The 25,535-nt window shown below is 35.5% G+C and overlaps 2 protein-coding genes and 2 pseudogenes across 2 annotated transcripts in view; 2 read left to right on the forward strand and 2 right to left on the reverse strand.

The window, feature by feature from the left end:
• LOC113043051 (fatty acid 2-hydroxylase-like) overlaps positions 1–25,535 on the reverse strand; it is a 121,681-nt gene that overhangs the window by 77,547 nt on the left and 18,599 nt on the right. The gene's annotated exons all lie outside the window — the stretch shown is intronic.
• LOC113043048 (coiled-coil domain-containing protein 73-like) lies at positions 1,907–10,324 on the reverse strand. The gene is made up of 18 exons (XM_026202160.1): positions 10,298–10,324; positions 10,066–10,203; positions 8,747–8,818; positions 8,491–8,562; positions 8,328–8,363; positions 8,154–8,228; positions 7,608–7,646; positions 7,005–7,140; positions 6,690–6,769; positions 6,447–6,575; positions 6,313–6,372; positions 6,074–6,178; positions 5,301–5,411; positions 5,043–5,183; positions 4,734–4,887; positions 3,286–4,554; positions 3,091–3,188; positions 1,907–2,334 (listed from the first exon to the last, which is right to left on the reverse strand). Exons 1-18 carry the CDS (start codon positions 10,322–10,324, stop codon positions 2,068–2,070), a joined length of 3,009 nt encoding a protein of 1,002 aa, XP_026057945.1. The 3' UTR covers positions 1,907–2,067.
• LOC113043848 (T-complex protein 11-like protein 1) lies at positions 13,351–18,043 on the forward strand (annotated as a pseudogene).
• LOC113043050 (homeodomain-interacting protein kinase 3 pseudogene) lies at positions 20,009–25,441 on the forward strand (annotated as a pseudogene).

The raw sequence follows: 25,535 nt of genomic DNA on the forward strand, positions 1-25,535 counted from the left end.
AAGTATGGTTAAGCGCTTGTTAGCGATTGAAAAAAACTGTAACCGGATTATTCTTGAACAAATTACTCTTAAAGAGTTGGTTCTCTTTAGTGAATTAAAAAACTATAGCACAATCAGTATATTCTGATTCCTAGTCAGTTCAATTCTAATGAGTTGGTTCTTTAAATTAATCAAAAACATACAGTACAACCAGTGCACTGATTCTCAAACAAATGACTCTTATGAGCTGGTCCTTTTAATTAATCGAATCCAAAGTGATTCTAATGAGTCAGTTCTTTTTACAGAAATAATTAAATACAATGAAACCAGTGTGGTCCAATTGCTGAACAAATTACTCTGAAAGAGTCAGTTCTTTTTGTGAACTGAACACATAAAACACAAGCAGTCAATTCCTGAACATTACAGGCACTGTTTTTTTTTTAGTGAATTAAACAACTACAGCATAATCAGTCTGATTCCCAAACCATTGATTCAAATAAGTTGGTTCTTTAAGTGAATCAAAAACAGTAATCAACCAGTGCACTCTGATTCCCAAACATATTGTATCTATGACTCTTACGAGCTGGTTCTTTTTAGTTTATCAAAGTGCAACCAGTTTAGGTTGATTCCTTAATGATTCAAATGAATCAGTTATTTTCAATGAATTCAACAAAAACAGTGAAACCAGTGTAGTTTGATTCCCAATCTAATGATTCCGTTTAGCCACACCAAATACTTAATATTTTCTCAGTCCATTTTAAGCAAAGCACAGTGACCTAAACTAGTAGCATCAACAACCCTAATAAGCAGAAGTGGGCTTGTTTGTGCTGAATGTTATTCTAAAATTAAAGGAACATGCAGTGGCCTAGCGGTGTGCACACAGACGGGTCAGGCTAATTTGCTGTGGCAGTCAGGACACGGTGATGGAATGTGAATGTCAGCAAGCTCTGTATTTACACACGATATAAAACTGACTAGTAATTAACACTAGGGCCCTCCCGCGCTCAAGTGTAATTGACTGTTTCAAAGGACTGCCACTTCATATTCCAGTGTGTGTATTAAAATTACGCTCTCCATATTGCCCACTCCCTCTAAGGATAAGGGTCAGTACTGCTGGCACAGTGGCTGGAACGCATAAGATTTCTTTACGAGGACATTAACATTTTGACATATTAATAATGAGTAAGTGTATTAAGGTGAACCTCTGAGGGACCTTGTGCTTTCATCTGGAGGTGCGCATTTGCTTTCTGCTGGATGATTTTAGTACTAGGCGAACTGTTTTTTGTGAGGCACTTAAAAGTGCTTAATTTGAGATAGAAACTCATTTGGTTTATTTTCCTAAAATATAGCTTATTAAATATTACCGCACGGGCTAGTAAACCAGGTTATTGCTGTAAGACAAAATGCAAGAAAAATAAAAATGAAGATCTATAGATGACATTTCACTCATATTGTTTTTAATAAATTCTAATAAAATAAAATAAAAAGCTCACTTGGCTCAATCCAAGTATCCACTTTCATTGTGACCAGTATCGACATATGCAACACATTTTGTCATCTGTATCGCCCTAACATGTGTCCACGGTCCCCACAGCCTATTTACCAAGGACATAAACTTAATGGGAGACTCATTTGCATTTGTTAATTTGGTTTGATATGTGCTAATTGATTCTTCTTACTTGTGTATTTTAATTATCCCAAGTTATAGTTGGCCACAGTTTGTGTATCAAATGTAAATTAGCAATGTTTGGCCATTAAATGCCCTCTGAGGAATGAACATGCTGGTCTGGGAGTAATGAGTGTTAATTAGCTTGTGCAGTGTAATTAACAGGTTTTATGTGTATCACTTACCTTGTTTAGCAATAGGTTAACATGCAACGGATGCAAACACTTGAACCTTAAAGTCTGCCGAAATAAAGCTGCTTGAAATATTTAACATTTATTTAGCGAAATTATTTGGAAATGTAGTAAGCAAATAACACAAATATCATATTCACTGTCTACTCACAAGGAGGGTTAGAAACATACCTAAGCAAAAACATTTTCAACTCTGCAACGACTTACGAACGCATGCATTTCTAGCACATATCAATCAGTTTTGAGTCTTTTTGGAGGCATTAAACCTTCAGCTGACATAAATTCCTCAATTTTTGCAATTTGGGTCATTATATCAGATTGTTTTCGTTCTTCTTTTCCTTCAGAATTAGATGCCATAGGCCGGTTCGGTTTCTCCATGCTCTGGAGTTTGGGAGGAGGAACGGTAGGAGTGGAGTTTTGTCGCAGCCCATTACCCACAGAAGAAGAGGTTGGACTGCCACTCAGAGTCGAGCTGTAGGGGATAAGAACTTGATTCTCCTGTGGAACAATAAAATGGGTAATAAAAGCACCATGGCACTATAACTTGATTTAATTCTGATAGAAGTATTGAAGGAAATGAAAAGTGAAATCCACCAGATTTGGACTACTTTGAGTAAAAAACAAATAATTAAATGAATAAATACATTTTAATTTCGGACACTTCTGCAGCGAATAGGTGTCATTAGAATGAGAGTATAAACAGCTGATAAAAGTGTCACAATAATCAACATGACTCCAGTCTATTAATTAAAGCCTTGTGAAACTAAAAGATTTAATTCTGTTTGTAAGAATCAAATCCATTGTTAATGCATTTTAACCCAAACACTGCAGATGATTTATTGGTGAGCAATTGATGTGATGCAAAATTTCTCCCAATCGGTTTTGATCTACATCATTTATGGCTTGAGGGTTAGTACATTTTGATTGATTTCATTTGAGTAATAAAGCAAAAAACTGTGTTGAAACCGGATACTACCATGTTATCGAAAACAACAGCCTTCAAAACGATTTCTGGTTTATTCCATATTAGCCTCTTAGCTCCCTTTGGAGTTGAGCTGCATCTCTGTGATTTATACGCAGAGACTTTTGTCCTGCTGTTTTCTATCAACATTTAATTGAGAAAAATGCTGCCATTTCACCCTGCTGAAATACTTCTGGGAATGGAAGTTGTCTTTATGCACTATGCGTGTGCTGCAGTGCATGCCTCTTATGTTAACTCAACTAGATTCTTTGCTAGCCAGTGTGGAAACTTACTTTCTCTGATAACATTTCAGAAAAAGACTGCTTGATAGCATTCCACTCTCCTTGACGCTTGCTTGGGGTTTCCGGTCTGTCAGGAGTCTTCATCATGGCTGTGAAAGTAGGATTTGAATTTTAAATTTACTGTTGTCACATACCACCAGTAAGTCTTGTTTTAATAAAATACTCTGTTTACATTACAATACACACCTGTTTTTGGCAACTTATTCTTCATAAATATGGGATCACAAAATGGAGAAACAAGCTCATGAAATCCAGAGGACCACAGCTCAGTTTTTAATGGTGTTGGATGTGGCATCTTTTTCCCTTTCATAAATGTGTCCCATGCAAAGGACGACTGATATCTTCTATTTCCAGGATGGTTTAAAGTATCTAGCACTGGAATGCTCTTCTGGTCAACATCTGATTGGTCATTTGGTATTGTAGAACCAGGAGAAGAAGGATCTTGTTCTGGGTTTGTGATCTTGGCTTCTTCAGTACATTTAGAAACGCCCATTTCAATCTGTTGAGATCTCAATGGTTCTGAATCATTGTTTTGATCGTTATTTTCTGATATGTCCTCTACTGTGTCAACTCCAGTCACTGAAGTGGTCTGATCAATAAAAAGCAACTCTTTAGATTCCAGTTTGTTGACCACATTGTAGAAGCTTATTTCAGTTGAGCCGCCCACTTGGGATACCTGTATTTGTGAATGTTCACGAATCAATTCAGGTGGAGAGAACCGATCTTTGGACTCATGAAGAAGTGTATCTGAAGTTATTGTGGCACTCCCAGTATCAAAGTAGCTTTCAGGCTCCTCATGAATGGTTAGGTGGCATGGGCTTGGTTGGGTGTCAATCATTCCTTCTGTAATGGTAATTCTGTCACTAAAAACAACTGTGTCTTGTGGATTTGAGTTTGCGGTTTTGTCTTCTGGAAGTCTCTCAGCAGTTGTTTGACTTTCCTTTTGTGAACATTTGTTGAGAAATTCAGGTGCGCCATTCTGGTGGTCTTTGACTTCTTCGGACTGAGATGTAGCATATCCCTGGCTGTCCATGTGTTTATCTGATGTCTGGGACTCAGTCACTTCAGAAATACACAGATTCTGCTCCAGCGGTCTATCTTTCGGTTCCAAAGTCAAAGGGTTGCCGTCTACACCATAAACAGACCTGGTTTCAGGCCCTGATAGCTTAGTAAGACGACTGTCTGTGTCATTTTGGACTAGGTTTGAGGGGCATCCTTTATCATCTGCGTTGCAGACTGGCTCACTTTCACTGACACCAGTTTTTGTTTCATCACACTGCTTTGACAGATGCTTCATCATGGGATTGAGATTCTCAGGTCTTGAGATGTTATCAGTTGAAACCGATAATGAGACTGCAAGTACTGTTCTATCTGCCTGCATTGGAATGTCAAGTTCCTTGTTGTTGTTCTGAGAGCTGCCATCTTTTCTAGCCTTTTGAAACTTGATGCTTTCATCTGTGTGAGGAAATGAAATGCATGCATCATTATAAGAGAAAAATTAGAAGTACAGGTAAGCTTGATAAAGAGACTCCAGTAACCACCTCCCTGTACTTCACATCATTCAGTATAAAATATTAGTTATAGTGGCGCCAAGCATGGCTGGAGAAGACAACTGTGCACTCTTTCTTACTTACCTGGAATGCCTTTATCAGGGTGAAACATTGGTTCATGGCTATCATGAGGACTAATAAGACTCTCCTCAAGATCTTCATGGAGACTGCTCACCTTCACAAGGTTAACCTTATTAGATGTTGTACAAAGATCATTATCTTGATCTTTTATGGGAACCTGTGATAAAAGACCCCAAAGTTCAATTAGAATTTAGATCACTTAATAGATCAAATACTATTTTAAAATTATCAAATTTAGACCTATTAATCCATGTCCAATCTACAAGCATATTAAACAGTCACTGGTTAGGAATGTATACGTAATCATCCAACCTCAGAGCTATGAATTTCTTTGGCTTTATGAACGTCAGAAATAGACAGCTGTTTGTGCTCTTCTTGAAGTTGATTAAATGCCTCTTTTACGGCTTGCAGCTCTTCTTGACCAGACTCCGTTGACATTTGCATCCTAAGAATCTGTGTGAGAACACCAATATTCACTTTAAAAATATAAAATTAAATAAAATGACAATTAAAAAAAAATTTTTCAGTCTCAATTCCAGATCATTTGTTTTTGTATCATCTCATCGTCACCTCGTTTTCCCAAGCAAGTTTAGAATTTTGGTATTCATCTCTCAAGTGAGCAAAGCTGTTGTCTTTTTCTTTAGTCCTCTCTTGGTTCAATTCATGTTCTGTTTTAAGGACCTGCAATGAAATTAATCACCCAGAAAATATTTAATGCAATAATAAATTTTTATGTGTTTATTTAACCTAGACAGAGGATTCTAAACAGATGGAGAGGCCAATACAAATCAGTTGGCTTTTGTCATGTTAATAATGGTTTTAATCAGTGAATGACTAAGTGAATTAAATAGAGGAATGGGGAGAATAAAAGAGAAGGAGGCTGTAAACGGACATTAAACACACTTACTATTATTGAGTTGCACTTCATGTGTTGTAAATGTACAAAAGTGGTTATCAGTTCATTCAATCAATTTTACGAGTACTAGGTGATCACTGTTTACTCCTGAATATGTATACCTTATTAAGTTTATCATTTTAAGAAAATTCAATTACAATAAATATCTGGAAAAAGCTGACAGATTTAGCTTTTTTGTGAGTGTGTGTGTGTGTGTGTGTGTATAAACTAGTTAATTGTCTTTTAATTTGCTAATTTTATTTATTGTTTATTTTAATCACATTATTAATATGCGAATTGTAACTGAAGTCTGTTTGTTAGTTTAAAAAAAACATAAAAATTAAAAAAATTACATTTACAAAAATTGTAAAAGCAAAAATAGTTGCTTTTTTTGTGTGTCAGGTTAAAAGTGATACTGCTGGTGGAGTTGGGTTTTGGGAAGCCTGACCTGATACTCCTCAAGGAGTTTGCGAAGCTCCTGCTCTACTCGACTCAGAGCTTCTGTCTGTCTCTGCAGCAAACTCTGATTCTGGTGGAAGGATCTTAATACCTCCTGACACACACACACACACACACACACACACACACGCGCGTACTTCATTTCATCCAAGTGTGAAGTCTGATGTTACCTTTGTTAAATGATACGAATGCACAAAAGGTCCTGCTTTTTCTGAAGGGCTTACTTACCTGCTTCTCTGCCCTTTCTGTGGCCATTTCATTTCTCAGTTTTTTGTTAATTTCTGTTTCCTAAAGACAAAGTTTAACATTCACAGACATCCTGGTATCACCTTTTATGTTCAACAAACTTAAAGAGATTCTACCACAAGGAGTTGCTGCCGAAGCAGTTGAAACTCTTGCTCTTTTAGAACATTCTGTAAACGTTCCTCTCCAGGTTTGCAGACAGACGACACTCTTAATGTGACCAGCTCTTTGTTGATGCTCTCCAAATCCTAAATATGAAATAAAAGGTGCAACAATTTGTGACACAGTGATGATTCAAATCAAATCAATTAACAAAGCGATAGGAATATAGTCAATGGCACAACAATGACTTTTTTTTATACCTCTTTCAAGGCTTTAATCGAAGATTCTTGTTTTTCATTGATGGATGTGAGCTTTTTATTCATTCGCATGGCCTCTTCAACTAAAAAAAAAAAAAAAAAAAAAAGTCCTTTCTTTTAGGATTCACCTTTTAACATCAAATCTATCCAAAGTGAATAAAGAAAAATTATGAATACCAGACTGAATGTTTTCCAGCTCTTTTAAATTAGCTGGAGCATTTAAACACAAAATATAATCAGGTTTACACCCATGACTCAACATAAAGTAAATTAGATTTTTTTTTTTCCACTAAGACAGACAATGTCTGTCAGTCGTACCATTTTGCTCGAGTTTGTCATGGGCCTGTTTGACCATGGCACACTGTCTGGAGATGGCGGCGAAACGCCTCTCCACTTCTCCCAGCTGGTTCAGGTGGCTGTCTTTCGTTTGTGTCTGCAGCTGCAACTTTTGCTCCTGAAAAGTTTAAAAACACATTGTCCTCCCTTCTAAGAGGAATATCCCCATTCGGCCATACAAGTAATAACAGTTCTTCTTCTCGGCAAGGGCAGACCGTGAATATATACCGCATCGGAGAGTTTGAAGACCTTTGTTTAACATCTCGGCTGAATGCTCCTTTCTGCTAGATAAGGAGTCAACTTCCAAACATGCCTGAGGGGCTTTTATGTGAACTGCAGCCCGTTACTGTTTGATTGTCTGTATCAAACTGATTCCCCTCTGCGCCATCGAAAGGTTAAACAGAGCGCGGCTCCGATATAAAATATTTTAATAGTGATATTTTCACAGCGGCGCTGGCTGTTCACGTGTCACGCCCTCCCTATCCGTTACTCCTGATGATCCGCTCTCCCTCTCAGTTCCTCCTCTTTAATTCCTCCCACTCCCACTTGCCTCTGTCAACAATTTATATAATTGGAAATCCTTACCAGCTCGCCTAATTTCTTCTCCGAACTGTACCTGAGCAACTGTAAGACAGTGGTAAAAGAAGAAGAAAGTGGTTTAGTGAGTTGTTTTCACTGAAAGACCACAGAGTGACCAGATTCCGTGCTGTGTGAATTGAAGATAACAGCTGAAACTCTTTACACTGAAGTAGAAATAATTTAAATGTCACTTTCTTATTATTTAAATACAATATTTTTATATCACATTAGTAAACATGGAAACAAAAAGGCACATAAAAAAAGAGCAAAGAGTGTTTAGATATGAATCAAACTGCATTATCAAATAAAAGGGTGACAAGGGCCTTTCTCAGACAACCTACGGGTTTGATGGACCATAGGAGAAACCATGCATCACCCGTGTGACATCATTTATCTGACAACACCAAATAGACCTACACAGACCCCCACTCAAAGGTCAGCGATGAGATGGATTTTCCCACTGTTTTATGTATTTGTCCCTAAAGCAAGAGAGAGGTATGGAAGATCTGGTCATGTAAAGGTGTGTGTTGTTATTGTAGTGACTTTGTCTACCTGCAGCTGTTTTAGTTCTTCTTTGAGGCTGATGATCTCTTTGTCTTTCAGCTCCGCAGCCAGCTGGGTTTTACCCTTTAAGAGGTCATTAGACCAGCGATGATTAATTCATATTTTAATAAAGTTACTGTTTAATAAGAAACAGATGAAAAATGTAAATATAAATTGACCAACCTTTTCTCCCTCAATTTTCCGGATTTGGGCCTGAAACTTTAAATTAGACGAAATTATATAAATATTTTTAGTTTTCATATATTTTTCTAAATATACTTCTTCTTATTTTTTTTATTATTATTGATTGATGTCTTACACACATAGGTTGAGTGTGATGTCATACCTGCTTTCTTAAAGCGGCAAGTGACTCTGAATTTTCGTTCGACATTCTAGAAATCTGACTTTGTAAAGACTCCTGAAAAATAAGAAGCTGTTAATATTTACCAACCTTAGCCGTATTAATGGTTTTATATCTATGATTTCCTCAAAATCATTCCCTTTTGCAAAAGTGTAAAAATATTCATATTTTTTTAAATAATGGAATCTTAGGAAGTTAATGAAAAAAAAAAACTGAAACATTTTTATCATTCCTAACAAACCTTTTTCCATTCCAACTCCTGCTTCTCCAGCACAAGTTTACACATCTGCTCCTCATATCTTGTTTCAGCATCCTGCATCCAAAATGTATGTAAATAATAATAAGAAGAAAGGATCATATGGAATTCAGGTATCTGAACATCAGAGAGGAGATTTTCACATAAACCGATCGTGGTCCTGCTTTTATCTAGGACTGCAGGTTTAACTCAGTGGGTTTCTACATATTGCCTTTTATTTGCATGTAGGAGTTTATTTACCTTTTCCTAATAAAGTGTGCTACCTATAGTTAACTTTTCATGGAAGGACATTAAATTGAAAAAATGGGATTTGAAAGTTTAAAAAAGCACTATAATTAGTGGGTCGTCATGTGAATCTTTCAGGACATAAACTGACTGCATTCGTGATTGGATAAAATCGAATAAAACATAGGACACGTTAAATGTGTTGAAATCAAACAACAGCATGCAAGATCTCACTCTAGACTAGTGTCATGCATCAGGACAATGCACTTTCAGCAGCTGGATGTTCAGATTTCCTGTATCTGGCAAAACGGCTGACAACATCGCAAGCTAATACAGTCATTTTAATGGAGCACACTTTGCACTCTCTTAAAAGAACATGAGAAGTGACGGCATTCAGCTGAGCGTGTTTGTCTGGCAGGAAATCCTCCATCTTAACCCCGGCCCTATAAACCAGAGAACTACAAAGTGTTAGTTTAATGGCATGCCTGAGGATCACATTGATTTAATGTCTTTGTTCCCCACCAACATCATAATAACAATAAAACACGAGAGATACAATTGTTTATTTTTGCTCGTACAACCTTTAAACATGTCCAGCGTGGGGCTTTAAGTGCTTTGCTCGAGGGTACCAGTCGTGCAAGCAAATATGTGAATTCGTCAGGTCCTGCTGCATGACCCCATTCTAATGTAAGTGTAACTTCTGCTGGCTTATATCCAGAAGGACAGAAAGTGCTGCTTGCTTTTTCGTCTTCTGAATGCTCATGACACTCCTCCCCCCAAAAAATGACATTCCTCAATGTAAAAATAGAGCCATCATGCCATTCAGATTCTAATAGACTGACATTCTTAATTTACGGAGATGCAATTTAGCAGCCTTTTTTAAAGAATATCTCTTTAGTTTTGAGGCTTTAGTCTTTGCAACTTTAGGGATCTTATCTGTTCACGAACAGCTTTTATCACTCTTGGAACTTGAAATCGCATCACATGACTCTTTTAAAAAACAACAACGAAATAAACATGGTTTTCCCAATCTCTTGCTTTGTTTTCTCACACGAGAGGTTAAAAGTAAGACCCCATACCCTGTGAATATGCAGCTCTTCGACCGCCTCCAGGAGACTTGTTTTCAATTCCAGTACTTGCAGTGAGATGGTACGCCCGTCATTCTCTACAGCGATGTTTGGGGTCTTCGGTTGGCTGAGGGCACCTTTATCTTCCATCTACAGACAAGAACAGCAAGCGTGTGTAAATCTTGTGGTTTTATTTGCATATGATTAAAAACTCATCATTCTACTTTGGAATATTTCCACTTACCAAGGAGAACTCCACACTCGACTCCATGGCACTTGGGAAGATAAAAAAAAAAAAAAAAAAAACATCACATTAAATAATTTAAACAGAACCTAAAGATCAAATTTGCTATTCAATTTTGGTATATAAAACAGCAGGAAGCAGCAATAAGATTAAATACATAAATGTTTGATAAATCATTTAACTAATAGAAATTATTATAATGAAATTATAAATGTATTATTATGGAATTATTATAATGTTTTTGCTTTAGAAAACTGCATGGATATGATTTTAGCCCAATTGCAGGCTGTCTGAGGCTGCGAATCAACATCCACATTAACATAAAATTCAAGTGTGGTTTTGCTTCAACCAATTTCATATAATTTAGATAATATTTAAGTTTTTAGTAATATATATATATATTTTTCTGTTTTTGTATTTTTCCTTTTAATTTGGGTTAAAGTTCTAATAATTTTGCTGTTTTTTTTTGTGATTTTTATTCAAGTTTTTAAATCTGTTTTTATTCATTTTTATTACTATTTTTATTACTATGGAAGCCACAGGATAAAAATAAAAAAGGTAATTGTGACTTTGCTTCTCACAGATATTTTTTTTATTTAACAACAGAATTGCAAGAAAAAAAAAATCATAATTGTGAGACATAAACTGAGAATTGCCAGAGAAAACATCTGTATTGTGAGATAAAAATGACCCTTTTATGTTTTTTATCTTGCGGCAAAAAAGCAGTCTTCTATATATTTTAGTACATCCAGTTGAAATAAATGAAAATAATAATAAAAATAAAAACGTTGCCTTGAAAAAATATCTGGAAATAATTGTTTAACTTTTTATATGTTTTCATTTCAGTCAACAGTTACTTTGTGTCAATTAATTAAAAATAAATGATACAAAAGTAATAATGAAAAATGTTTTTTTTTTTTTTTTTTTTTTAATGGATTTGCTTTCAGTTTTTCTTAACTATAATAATCCTGGTTGATCACAAGTGCACATATCAGCTCTAAACACAGCTCATCCCATCAGAATTTAGAGCTAGAACTATACGTCTTATCATACTGCATATGGCATATGACAAAAACAATGCACCTACATAAATTTTGCCTCATAAGAATATATAAGTCACAGCTATAGACAAAGTTCAAGCCGTTGCATCAGAAAAAGCATTTTAAATCCCATCTCGAACCTATGAAGGTGAAAATGGCAGCATGGTGAGAGTGTAGGCTAATAGGGGTCAGGCCATAACACCGGATGGACAGATGGCGCTGTCATTCAGAAGGAATTATATAAGATATTTAATTTGACCTGTGCCTGGTCCGCTGTATCGCCATCATCATGACTGACTTGGAAAGTGGGAGGTATTCATTCTGCCTGGTGTTTTAATAGAAGAAAGGCTTTCGTCCATTTAGCTGCTGCTGATATATCAATCATGTGCAGGAATTAAATGATCCTGTTAGAATTTGCTACTATCACAAATGACCTGGAGGGCCAATGTCTTTATTCGCTTCCTCCGCTGATTCACCTCAGCAGATATTAAACAACTTTATAAGCCATGAAAGGCAAAATTAAAAGGACACCATCCATAAAATGGGATAATTCCCTGTCTGCGGTATGAAGCCCTTCTTACTGTCATAGCTGCTGATCTGTAAATGTGAACGGCAGTGGTCAGAGATTAGATCTAACCTTTGACCTCAGCTGATCAAACATTAGTTTCGATTACGGGGAGAAATTTAGATTTAATGTCTGCGAAGACTTTTAACCCCTAAATAAACATAACTACCATAAACTGTTTCTAGATATTAAGTCACATTCTGTCATGGTAAACCATGCTGGGTTTTCCTACACTGAAGTAAATGAAAGCACCTTATCGTAATTTTAAAATTCAGTTTATTAGTTGTAATAGTTTTAAATTAAAGTTATTTTGCATAAGCTATTATATTTACCATGGTAAATTATTGTTATGGGCTGAATAGGCTATAAAACATTTTATCAATCTGAACTTATCCAGTCTATTAAGTCTGGAAGAAAAAAATAGCACATTTTCGAAATCTAAAATATCATATTTATGCAACAGTTAAGTTAGCTACTTTACAAATATTTTACGTGAGTTAGGAAAGAAAATCTAGCTAACGTTAGCTAGCTAAACTATAACATTTATTTATTAGTTGTTATTTTTCCTCATAAGTGAAAGTGTGGGAAATAGTTTAAAAAAAAATCAACGATTGTTGAATTAGCACACATTTATTAAATAAGTACTTTAAACAGGCTTTGTCGAATTTTGTAGCCGCACTGACTGGATTTGAAGCGGTTGAAATCCAGTCAAGGTTACGCTATATCTTAATACATTCTGGGATTTCTGTGCACTTTCCTCTCAGATATCATCAGTGAAGATGTTTAAAAGGAAATAGTGATTCATATTTTTTTCGAGTTAGTATTTTAAATCATGTCCCTCTATAAACCGACTCGTCCTACCTGTGTCTGTGTCATCCATTCAGGCGCTAAGAAACGTTGCCTTTGCTGCCCCCTAGTGTCCTTCGTGCACCGATAGAAGGAAAACCTGTCCCGTTGACTTTTGTACCATTTATAGTTTTGTACAAGTAACAACATATTTTTACACGTTTTTGGCATGACTTAGTAAAAAAAAAAAAAAAAAAAAAAAAAAGGCTGAATATTGAGGAAATATTACAGGTTCAAACGTATATATATATATATATATATATATATATATATATATATATATATATATATATATATATATATATATATATATATATATATATTAATCACAACTGTGACTTTATTGCCTTTAATAATTAAATTAATTAAATTAATTACAATCATTCCGAAGCACGCGCTAGGGGGCGGCTAAAGTGACGTTCTGTTGGGAAATGTAGTTTTGTGCTTCTAAACATCGCTTTAGAGTCAATGAAAGTCACATCTCAAAAAAACTACAAAGGAGCGTTGTGAACTCTATTTCCGTAAATACACGCATGGTAAGTATGTAAGGTTGTATGGATTCGTCCAGACTCCCGAACAAAACGTTCAGGCTGCTATTTTGATTATATGTGGCGAAGTACAGTTGCATTAACATAACGTTTAGATGGGCGGTCGGTGCTTTAACTAATCAAGGTACGCTGTAAAAAAAAAAAAAAGTCTAATGTAATTTTTAATATTTGGGCTGAATTAATTGACGGATGTTAGAGTGCTGGTAGATGCGACAGAGCATCAGGCTCTCAGAGATTTTAGTAATGAGATCGGGCTGGTTGTTTATGTCACAGCACACTAAATCAAATCAATGTAGATAAGCTAGCGAGTTTATAGAAGAAGCAAAAGGCTACTAGTAGAAAGCAATTGTTTGTCGCCTTAAAAGGCACTCTAGTCTTTTCCTCCTGTTTTAAAATAAAAACAAAACAACTTCACACTCAGCTTGTTGTCGGCAAATGTTCAGTGTTGGCATTTTAGTGTGGAATTGGATCGAGCAGCTGATGCTGTAGTCTGTGTACAGATTAGTTTATTTTCTCAGCTTCTTTGTTTTCAGCAGAAGAATCTGATGAGTCCTCCTCCAATGAGAAACAGTGCAAGATTGACAAGGACGGGATGGAAAACACCATGGAAACATCAGAAGAGATGTTGCCAGAAGAAATACTCCAAGTCCTCACAGACTCACCCCCCAGTGTAAGGAGATAATTGGTTACTTTACTTAAGAAATATACAGCAATTTCAACTCTTAACAGTGCTAACATTGCATTCAAACACTCACAGCCAGTCCACCCAGGTTTGTGTCAGTGGAAGAGCTAATGGAGACAGCCAAAGGAGTCACTAATATGGCACTGGCTCATGAGATCGTAATGAACAGTGCTTTTCAAGTCAAGCCTTATGAGCCAGAAGAGGGAAGGTAATAGACACCATAAATGTTAACATGAGATTGTCAAAATGGGCTATTTGAGAATGTTTAGTAATGTTTCAACATATCTTTCCTGTGTACTCAGTTTGGAGAAATGGGTCAAAGAAATAATGCACAAAGCATTCTGGGATTGCCTTGAGTCACAATTGAATGAGGACCCACCATCGTACAGCCATGCAATCATACTGGTTGGTGAAATTAAAGAGGTAAAGAAAATAATCCAGATCTATTCATTATCATATTATGATATTGCATATTAATTAAATTTGTAATCTGTAAACTATTATCAGACACATACTCATATATTTCTATAGAATTAAAATGACTTTAGAATTAAAACAAAATGTTATTATTAAATATTACATATACACTACCAGTTAAAAGTTTCTGAACAAGTAAGTTTTTTATTGTTTTTTTAAAGAATTCTGTTCTGCTCACCAATAATATATCTGATCTAAAATACATTAAAAAAACAGTAATATTTTTACTATTTAAAATAACTGCTTTTTATTTGAATATATTTTAAAATGTAATTTATTCCTGTGATCAAAGCTGAATTTTCAGCATCATTACTCCAGTCTTCAGTGCCACATGATCCTTCAGAAATCATTCTAATATGCTGATTTGGTGCTCAAGAAACATTGTTTATTAATATTATTATCAATATTTAAAACAGTTGAGCACATTTTTTTCAGGATTGTTTTATAAATATTAAGTTCCAAAGATCATCATTGATCTGAAATAAAAAGCTTTCGTAACATTATACATTAAACATACATATTTTTTATATATATATATTTTGTAGAAATAGCAATGATGCTTTAAATGGATCAAAAGTGATGATAAAGACATTTATAGTACAAAAATTATATTTCAAGTAAATCGTGTTCTTTTGAACTTTCTATTCATCAAAGAAACCTGAAAAAAAATTATACTCTGTTTTCAACATAATAATAATAATAATAATAATAATAATAATAATAGTACATGTTTTTGAGCAGCAAATGAGAGTATTAGAATGTTTTCTGAAGGATCACGTGTCTGTAATAATGATGCTAAAATTTCAGCTTTGAAATCACAGGAATGAACTACATTTTAAAATATATTCTATATATATCTATATATAAACTATATATTAAAATATATAGTTATTTTAAATATGAAAAATATTTTACAATATTACTGCCTTTGCTGTATTTTGGATCAAACAAATGCAGACTTGTTGAATGCAGACTATAAATATATATATATATATATATATATATATATATATATATATATATATATATATAATGTATGTATGTGTGTATATATATATATATATATATATATATATATATATATATATATATATATATATTAAATATATATATATATATATATTAAATATATTAATATTATGTACTTTCTTAAGATATCTGCATCTTAACATTTCCCATAACTAAAGATGTTTGAAGATGTTCATTAGTTCCCTGTCCCCCTGTTTTTCCAGACCCTGCTGTCTTTTCTGTTGCCAGGACAGAGCCGACTGAGAGGGCAAATTAAAGAGGCTCTGGACCTCTCATTGATCCAGCAGGAGGCTGAGAACGGAGCTCTAGACATCAGTAAGGCAGCCCAGCTCATAATTGACATGATGGGTACCTTTTGCGCACGCTGTAGAGATGAAGACATCAAACATCTGCGTGAAATCACTGACATTGTGCCCCTTTTTAAGTAAGTCACTTAAACAGATCAAGGTGAAGGTCACGTGACTCCAACCCCAAATAAAACCATGTTTCTTTGCAGGTCTATATTTGCAGTGCTGGACAAAATGAAGATCGACATGGCTAACTTTGCTGTGAGCAGCCTGCGACCTCATCTCTTACAGCAGTCCGTGGAATATGAGCAGAAGAAATTCCAGGAGTTCCTAGAGAAACAACCCAGTAAGAAAAATCAGTTACCTGTATAGTAATTATACAAAAGCAATGAATGTTATGTTATGCATGGATAACATTGGATTAAAAAAAACATGGATAAGCTTGCACTTTAGTAAATGCTAAGCTCTTTAATTGAGTTATGTATTCATGTTTGCTGATGCTTTGGATTTCACAAAGAAATGGCTCCAGGACACAGTGGATTATGTGACCGGTGGAGGAACGGAGGGAGGAGCAACATGCACACCAAACTCTACTCAACTTCTTCTAACTATACACAATCATGCATATTTACGCCTGTAAAAATGGGACCATGTTAGGGAGTCTTTTCCAGAGGTAATGTATTATTAGTTATAAGTGATGTTTGGATCTATTCATTTATTTAAAGAAAAATATTATATATGCAAGTTAAAAATATTATTCCTCTAGTTTCTAATTTCTAAATTAAAATACATTTTTGTGGAAAAAAATACTTTAGATATTTTTGACCAGCATATGGCCAAAATATCTTGGAACAAATGATCTGATATCATAATGAAGAATTTTAACAATTAATTATTGTTTTATATATATATATATGTGTGTGTGTGTGTGTGTGTGCTCTTGTTTTTGTGACATATCAGGACACAACTGTGTATAATGACAAGGGTATGACACAGGTATTACAAGGAGAGAGTGACTTATGAGGACATAACCCATGTCCCCATTTTTCAAAACGCTTATAAATCATACAGAATGAGTTTTTTTTTTTTTTGAGAAAGTAAAAATGCACAAAGTTTCCTGTGAGGGTTAGGTTTAGGGTTGGTGAAGGGCCATAGAATATACAGTTTGTACAGTATAAAAACCATTACGCCTGTGGGATGAACCCACTTTTCACAAAAACAAACGTCTGTGTGTGTGTGTGTTTGTGTAAATACTGTATATATAAATATGTATACATACACTCAAATATATTCGAAGTGTAAGGAAAATGCATTTTATTTTAGTTTCTCCACATTACCAATTTTTCAGTCATTAATTGTAAAGGTTTCTTTTAAATGGTATTTTTTCCTCCCAAAACAATATGAAACCAACCTGAAAACAAAGTGTCAATTTCTAATAACTTGTGTTTTAAACTTTTTTTGTTTTTGTTTGTCATTGATCCCAAAGCTATTGTTTTACCATTTCCTCTGTTTTCTCTCTCCTGTTATCAAACAGACTCTTCTCATGGATCAGGGCAGATTTCTGGAGATGCAACAGCAGCTGGAGCAGCTGGCACTGGTGCCTTCAGTCCTGCTCATAGTCTAAGACAGTGCCGGCGAAGCCATTTCTGGATTCCCAGGCCTCATGGAAAGACTGAAGAAAACCATTAAGATTCTGTTAGCAGAGATGCACTCTTCGTACGTCTGTAGATTACATTACATTGTGTTTCTAAAGCCTTTACACTTCTGTAGACAAAACCATTGTACTTTTTCTTATAGGTCCTTTAAAGCAGATGAAACCTTTGCTGCGGTTGCAGAGAAATTGTGTGTGGAGCTCAGAGGATGCTTGTCTCAGCATGGCTTTTCCCCATTTCCTTCTGACAGAGAGAGCACACTGAAAGGCCAAATTGCAAATTGTAGCTGTGAAGTCTGCGGACGACCCCATACACAAGGTCATTGGTAAGCGTGTTGTAACCCAAAAAGCAGTTGGATTTCATTTAGAAGTGAAGAACTCTAATCAAAAAATCTACTTTCCCAATCAGACTCCCGAATTCAGACGTACCTTCTTGGCTTCCTGGAGTCAAGCGTCTACCGGTGCGCCCCGGCTCTCCCTGGAGGTCTGACACCCATCAGCAAAGACTTAGAGGAGATTGCTGTTAAGCTGGAACGTTTGGTGACCTTCAACAAGCTAGTTTACTCTCCGTTCTACCACAAGATCCTCCAAGATATTCTGAAATAAAAGGGGAAAGTTTAGACGTGCAAATAAAACCTGAAATACTTACCACTAGTGTCCCTGGCTTTCACATTCTGTAGCTATGTACAAATGAAAGTGTCTGTAAGGTAGCTGAAGCTCACATGCTAGCACTAACAGGTATTTAAGGGTTAAGAATCCTCCCCTTTTCTCATTGCGTTCTATATCAGGAAATATTTATGAATGTATCGAGACATTTGAATTGCCTAAAGCTTGGATTACTTTAGGCAATAACTGATACCTGTTAGAATAGCTTACTGAGGAGAACCTCGCGAATACCGAGGATCCGAATACCGAATATTAACAAAATAGAAAAATTTTGAAATAGAAAAATAGAAAAAATTGCATTTTACATAAGATTCACTTCCAACAACATTGTAAGTATTTTCAAACATTTGCTGTTGAAGCCTGATCACTTCTGTAAAGGTGTTATTGTGTGAGGAAAAGGATGTACGGTACAGTATTTGACTGGTGCATTAGTTTGTGAAATGCCACCCATATTTAAGTGCATATTTAAGGTATTTTTCTTTTTATTGCTCACTTTAACCTACAGATTACTACTCCCATGTTGTTCCCATGTTCACGGGACACTTGAAGCACCAAGCATGCTCTTTTTTTAGAGTATTCTTGATTTTTTTTTTAAACAATGTTTCTATCAACACTGAGCATGTTTTACAGAAGAAAACTTCACCGCACAAGCAACTGTATTCCTTAATAACCCCAGCTGCACATTTCTCTCTTCTGCTCTCATGAACCTCTAAGGTGTCTTATTAATGCAGTTTTACGAATGGTTATTTTGAATGAAATGCTGGCTCCCAATAAAAATATTTAATAGAGGCATGTAGAAGCACTGATTGTTTATTTATTTATTATTATTATTGTTAATTTGGTATTATTTTACATGATATTTAATTTTTTTATCCAGTATTAATCAGCTATCAATAATAAATCAAATCAAATTTGTTAATTCAGCAACGTCATTTTCGGATATATCAATATTTCAAATGAAATAAAAATTATGAATTGTAATAATTAAAAAAATAAGTACATGTTATTTGTTATTCATACAGTACATCAGTTATTGTAATATTAATTTAAATGTTTTAATTTTAAAAATATTATTTTATACATAATATATTTTATATGATAAATAACTATGTTTTTTATTTATAATATATTTAGTTTTAAGTTATGAGATACGTTAACTAATTATTACATTGTTTTATATTTTATGAAATATTTTTAAGTTATCAAATTATCAATTATTGTAAGTTAAATTACATTTGTTCATTAATGGCTACATATATATATATGAATCCATTTTATTTTAGTTTTACAGTAAAATAAAAAATGTGAAGCCTTTAGCCAGGCACTGCTCTTAAAAAAAAATACATTGTATACATTTCAATTTATAAGTTTTGTTCAATTTATTATGTTATCAATTATAATTGTAATTTTAATTCAAATTGTTAATTAACAGTTACAAGTTACATTGCTTTCAGATATTTCAATCTGTTTTGTAATTATGTAAAGAATTTAAGAAAATATTTACATATTTATATAATACATTTTAAAGCAAAATATATTTAAATAATTGAAATTGTATTTTTATTAAATCTGTTAATTCTGGAATGCAAAATTTTTAGCTATTTTATGGCAAATGATTGATGATAATAGATGATGATAAATGATAATATATAGTGATATTAACGTGTAATGATGTTATACTGTATACAAATGTTTAATAAGCATGCAAATATTTATTTTGATAACATTGACATATTACACTATGACATTTATTTATTTTTATTTTTAATTTTTTTTAGACCTCTGCTTAGTCCAAAACAGAATTAAACCACCAGAAGGGGCCACTACACAGCAGAACTGTGTCCTAGTTCCGTGCACGTCTCATGTGTCGTGCGGTGACTCTCCAGCCCTGTCCACGGCAGCACAGCTACACAGCAGCAGTTCTCATTCCGCTCTCAGACTCACGGGAAGAAGCGGCGCGAGCGCGTTCACGAGCGAGCGCTCAGCTGAGAGAGCTCCAGCGAGTTGAGCTGACAGAGTTTGTCTGTCCCTGTCAGGAGGAAACAAACCAGGGGGACTTAAACGTCCTCGACATGAGGACAAAAACCTCCCCTGACCGAAACGGATATTCTTAACTACATGCTGGACCCTGTTCGGTTCCCGTGGATGGCTTAGCAGGCGAGTTATGCGCAGTTGAAAATGAGGGAGCTTGTGTTTTTTTCCCCTCGTCGTCCAGCGAGAGGACAAGATGGCAGCACGAGCGCTTCGAGCATGTAGAGGGTGCGAATTAAACCCGAACATGTTCACAAAAAACCCGCAGTGCGACCACAACTGCTGTCTGTGAAGGTAAGGAAGATTTTACCGAGTTGTAAACCTATCTGACAGTTAATAGTGAAGCTATTGAATCAGACTCGACTTCGGAGTTGTGTTCGCGAGCTCGCAGCTGGTGTGAAAAAAGTTGCCACGCCACACCAAAAACATGAATGCAGTGTTTTGCTGGGGTTGGTAATGCGTTCTGGTAGCTCTTGAGCTTCTGGGTTTACTAAAACAAAAATTGTCCCGCATCTTTTTTAGCTTTAAATGTTCGCGTAGACTAGCTGGTAACCAGCCAAACCTATAATCTTTAACTTTACCTAAATCCTCCTGCTTAAAAACATGACGTAAAGAAGTTCAGATGATGTTTTAAAGGATTAATCATTTGCTTTGTTTGTGTTCGTGCATATGATTGGTGAGGTTTTTTTTTCCGTTTAAGCTTGCCTGATGTAGTTATTGTACTATAATCAATCCAGCGACATGTTACTCAATCCTCCTCAAATGCACAGGCCTGGTAATCGCTTAGCAGCTGACTTCTCCATTCTTCTGTAACTTGACTGTATGCTGGTAAGACTCAGCAAAAGTTGCACCTAAAAATCTCTCATGTACTATGCAAGTTGCATTTCCTGTCTGCACATTGAAATAGAATCTCTCATGCACTTCCTATAGAAGCTTGTTCAGCAAGATGTCATAAACGGTTCTTTATTATATGAACAATGCTTATTTCATGTAAATGTTCTGCAGGGAAAGTTTTGTTCTTTCCAGAACTTCGCTTAGCATTCCTACTGTCATGGAAAATCTGGAAATCTCATGGATTTTCCAGAACTGGAACCCAACTCCCCCAGGTTATGGTTAGCTGTAAAAATTTTTAAATTTTTTTTGGATGATGTAATATACATAGTAAGGCGTAAAAAGTTACATATATATATATATATATATAAGTTTTAAATCAAATTCAACTTAATTACTTAATTAATAGTTTTATATGATCTATAAAATGTAGAACATTTATACACGTTTTATTCTAGAATATTTTATAGTGAAATATTTTATTTAAATTAGGTCATTTTTACTAGGAAAACCCTCTTTTCATGTATATATTATTATTCCTTTTTAGTTTATTATATATGTAAAATGTATGTGTGACTTGAAAAAGAATCATGGAAGAATTATGGAACTTCATTCATCCCCATTTCAATATTCCAAAGAAATGTTGTCACTTATGTATTTTTTTTTATATATATAAAACATGATGCATTACAACATAATGAAACAGGAGTATTGTAAGTTCCTCATTGATATTACTATCACTTTTCATCACTGGAAAATTTGTGTCTGTCAATTCTGTAAAGGTTACTTCCCAATCATTTACTGCCATTAAACTTTTATAGCCCAAGCAGTTGCAGTACCACCGGGTGTTTTCCCTGTGCCTAACCCCATTAGGTCTTGACATGGGGAAAGGTCAGTCACCAGCTGCTTATAGCAGAAGACAGCGGCGTTTGAAAACAGTAGAGAGGCCTGTAACCCAAAACCTCCTTGCTACTGAGGGATTACGCTACTATGGGACAGACCTCATAAAAACACTCCTCCAGATGGGACTGTCCTTTTAAAGTTGTTGAGTCAGTCTCTGGTTGCACGCCTAGATGTTGTTTACACAGTCGGGAATACAGCCGTAATTGAAATGCATGATTTAAACCTGGAGTTTGGTATGGTAGTGTGTATGAATGAGGCGCTTTGTAACGTCTCTGGAAGTGAAATCCATCAGATGTGCATTCCAAATAAAACAACATGACATGTTTGCACCCCTTTTATGTGTTAGAACCTCAATATTTGCTGCTATGAAATCAAACCTAGTGTGCCAGAGTGTTAGCAGGCTTATAAGTGTGTGTGAGAGTTAGTATGTGGGTGTGTAAGAGCCACACCTGTCCTCGTGTCTGAACTTGTGCCATATGTTGTGACAGTATAAGAAGGGCTAGTCTGTCTCTCTCGAAACTAAGACAGCTAATCCCCATTGGTCACTTGTCTGTCTGAAACTGCTAATATGATATCACTGGAATTTGCTAGAATCGCTATTTGGCTTCTTAATCAAAGTGCAAAGGCTGAGATTAATTTAAACAAACATATTTGCGTGTATTATAGTGAAACGTGATGCTGTGTTAATTTTTTTGCATAACGGTGTTTAGTGTCTCAGTTCAGAATTACTACTTTACACAATCTGTATTTTTGCAATTACTGAAGTTGCTTTGCTTATAATGTGCTTTTGAAACGAAACACTTGCCAAACATTTCACCTGTTTTTTTTTTTTGTTTTTTTTTAGAAGTTTAGAAACGAAGAAACGATAACCTTTTTGCTAAAATAAAATATCGAATTGTTCAGTGTTTAAAAATGAAGAAATTAAAGCATGAATATTAGTATTGGAAATTGACAGTTTTACAGTAAAATATATTAGAATTTTACTTTAATGCTTTTGTTGTACAGTAATGCAGTAAAATGTATTATTTTTGGATATTTTAATCATTAAATGCAAAGAATATTCATGCCTGGATATTATTGCAATTTGACCGTTTTACAGTAAAATTATTGTAAATTTACTTTTACTTTTTTATTTTGCAGTAATGTAGTTAAATGTCTTATTTATTTTATATTTGAATAATTTATTGTTTTTAATATAATAATAATAATAATAATAATAATAATAATAATAATAAAAATAATAATAATAATAAAAAAATAATAATAATAATAATTATTATTATTATTATTATTATTTTCTGTTATTTATAGTTGTATAATACAACTATAAATTCCATAATCACACATTTCTGGCCAAATTGTGAAGCCCTACAAACAACCACAATAATTATGGAGCACTTTAAAAAAAGAAATCAGAATTTTAATTTAATTTACAGTTGAAATGGCAGTTTGTTTGTTTGTTTTTTTTTTGTTTTTTGTTCCAAATCGTGCATCCTCATGTTACACTAACAATGCTTTTGGAGCTTTGTAAGTTTTCCCTTCAGGCTTTACTGAGATCTTCTTTGTTATTTGTTTTTCATGAAATTCATTCAACAATCCATCTTGCTTATTTTAAGCCTCTCATAATAGCAAGGTTTTGTTTTGATGATTGTGACTATAAAAATGTCAACAGCATCTGTGAAAAAATGGCTAATACAGTCTTACACTTTTCTTCCCCTCTGTCCTTTATAGGTATGGCCTCACAGGTTACGGTCTGCCCACCACATGTTTATCAACCCCAGACAAGTGCCTTTTGCAGAGCGAAGAAAATCGATCCCAGCAGCTGTGTTTACTATGAGAAGATCCCTCGCACTTATGTGGTCGGTGTGAATCTAGGCATTGCACACCCTACGGATATTATACCTTTATCGAAAATCAAACCTTTGACCATCGAGAGACCCTGCCTTGCACGGGACATCTCGAAACACACTGATACAGCTCCACAGGAGCTCTCTGGAAGGGCTTCCTCACCATACAAACGTGTGGCATCGGAGGGCGACCTTCAGTATTTCTCCAGAGCGGCTGCAGCAGTTGAAGAAGAAAGTGGAGACAGTGGCCAAAACAGCCAAAGTAGTAGTAGTAGAAGCAGTGGCGGTGCTCCAGAAGGGCCGGAGAGGAACAGTGGTTTGAATTTGTTCGACGGGACCCAAAGATGTGGGTTTAAATGCAAAGGGGAGGAGCTTGAGAACGACAAGAGCATCATGCAGATAGTAGAGGAGCATTCGACTCTACCTGCCATGTTGCAAACAAACGTTGGGAGCACGACCGCAGTAGGTGTGGCCCCGCCCGAGCAGAACGCAACCGGGACGGGAGCCGTGAGCGGGACAGGTGACGGTGACTATCAGTTGGTCCAACACGAAGTGCTGTGCTCCATGAAGCACACCTATGAAGTGTTGGAGTTCTTGGGACGTGGTACGTTCGGTCAGGTGGTCAAATGTTGGAAGCGAGGCACTAATGAGATTGTGGCGGTGAAGATACTGAAGAACCACCCATCGTATGCCCGCCAGGGCCAGATCGAGGTGGGCATCCTGGCCCGACTGAGCGGGGAGAATGCCGAGGAGCACAGCCTGGTGAGGGCTTTCGAGTGCTTCCAGCACAGGAGCCACACCTGTCTGGTGTTTGAGATGCTGGAGCAGAACCTGTACGACTTCCTCAAGCAGAACAAGTTCAGTCCGTTGCCGCTGAAGATGATTAGGCCCGTTCTGCAACAGGTGGCCACGGCGCTGAAGAAGCTCAAGAGCTTGGGCCTGATCCATGCCGATCTTAAACCAGAGAACATTATGCTGGTAGATCCTGTGAGGCAGCCCTTCCGTGTGAAAGTGATTGACTTTGGCTCTGCCAGCCACGTCTCCAAAGCTGTGTGTTCGACGTACCTGCAGTCTCGCTACTACAGGTAAGCTGTGCTTTTTTCTTTTTCTTCCTGTAATAGGCTGACTATCGTTTGTCATGTCTGTGTTTAAGCATAAATAGACTTTTTGGAATTTGTGGCAAGCATAAAGATATAATTTGTGGTGTTCGTTTGGAGGAAGTTAAACTGAGGAAGTTTTACTTAAGCCGCACTTCCTGTCAGGACAGTTATGTAATTCTGTCTGCAGCTTTTGTCAGAGTTTGATGGTAAACTCACTTTTTAACCGCCATGGAGCTACACCCATAATAACTTTATGTAATGCCAAAAAAAGAATAAAAATGCACTAACTTTTCAACTAGTTTGGTTCCCTCTCGTTTGTTTTTTTTTCTAATGGGGTCAATTCAGTCCATGATGGCTGTACTTTGTGTCTCTGTGGTAAGCAGTTCTTGAGGAAGAATGTGGTTTGCTGAAGTGATTCATGGGATGTGGAAGAACATGGAAACAGTCTTAAATTTGAACATTCCAGATGTTTGTGTTTTAAGTTCTCTGTCAAATTTAATTAGTATTTTTTTAACCCCAAAATTTCCTTTCATGCTTTCGGTCTGTATTGTAGTTAATGGATAATTCACCTAACCTCATGTTTTTCTAAAGATGTATCACTTTTTTGCTTTTTCAGTACACACATTGCACAATACAATATGCATTGGTATGCGTTCAAAAGTTTGGAGTCCGTAATAATAATTAGTCTTCTTTTTTATATATTTTATGCTCCAAAGTGGCAATAAAGACATTTAT

This window comes from Carassius auratus, chromosome 25 (genome assembly GCF_003368295.1).
Source record: "Carassius auratus strain Wakin chromosome 25, ASM336829v1, whole genome shotgun sequence".
NCBI classification, from domain to species: Eukaryota; Metazoa; Chordata; class Actinopteri; order Cypriniformes; family Cyprinidae; genus Carassius; species Carassius auratus.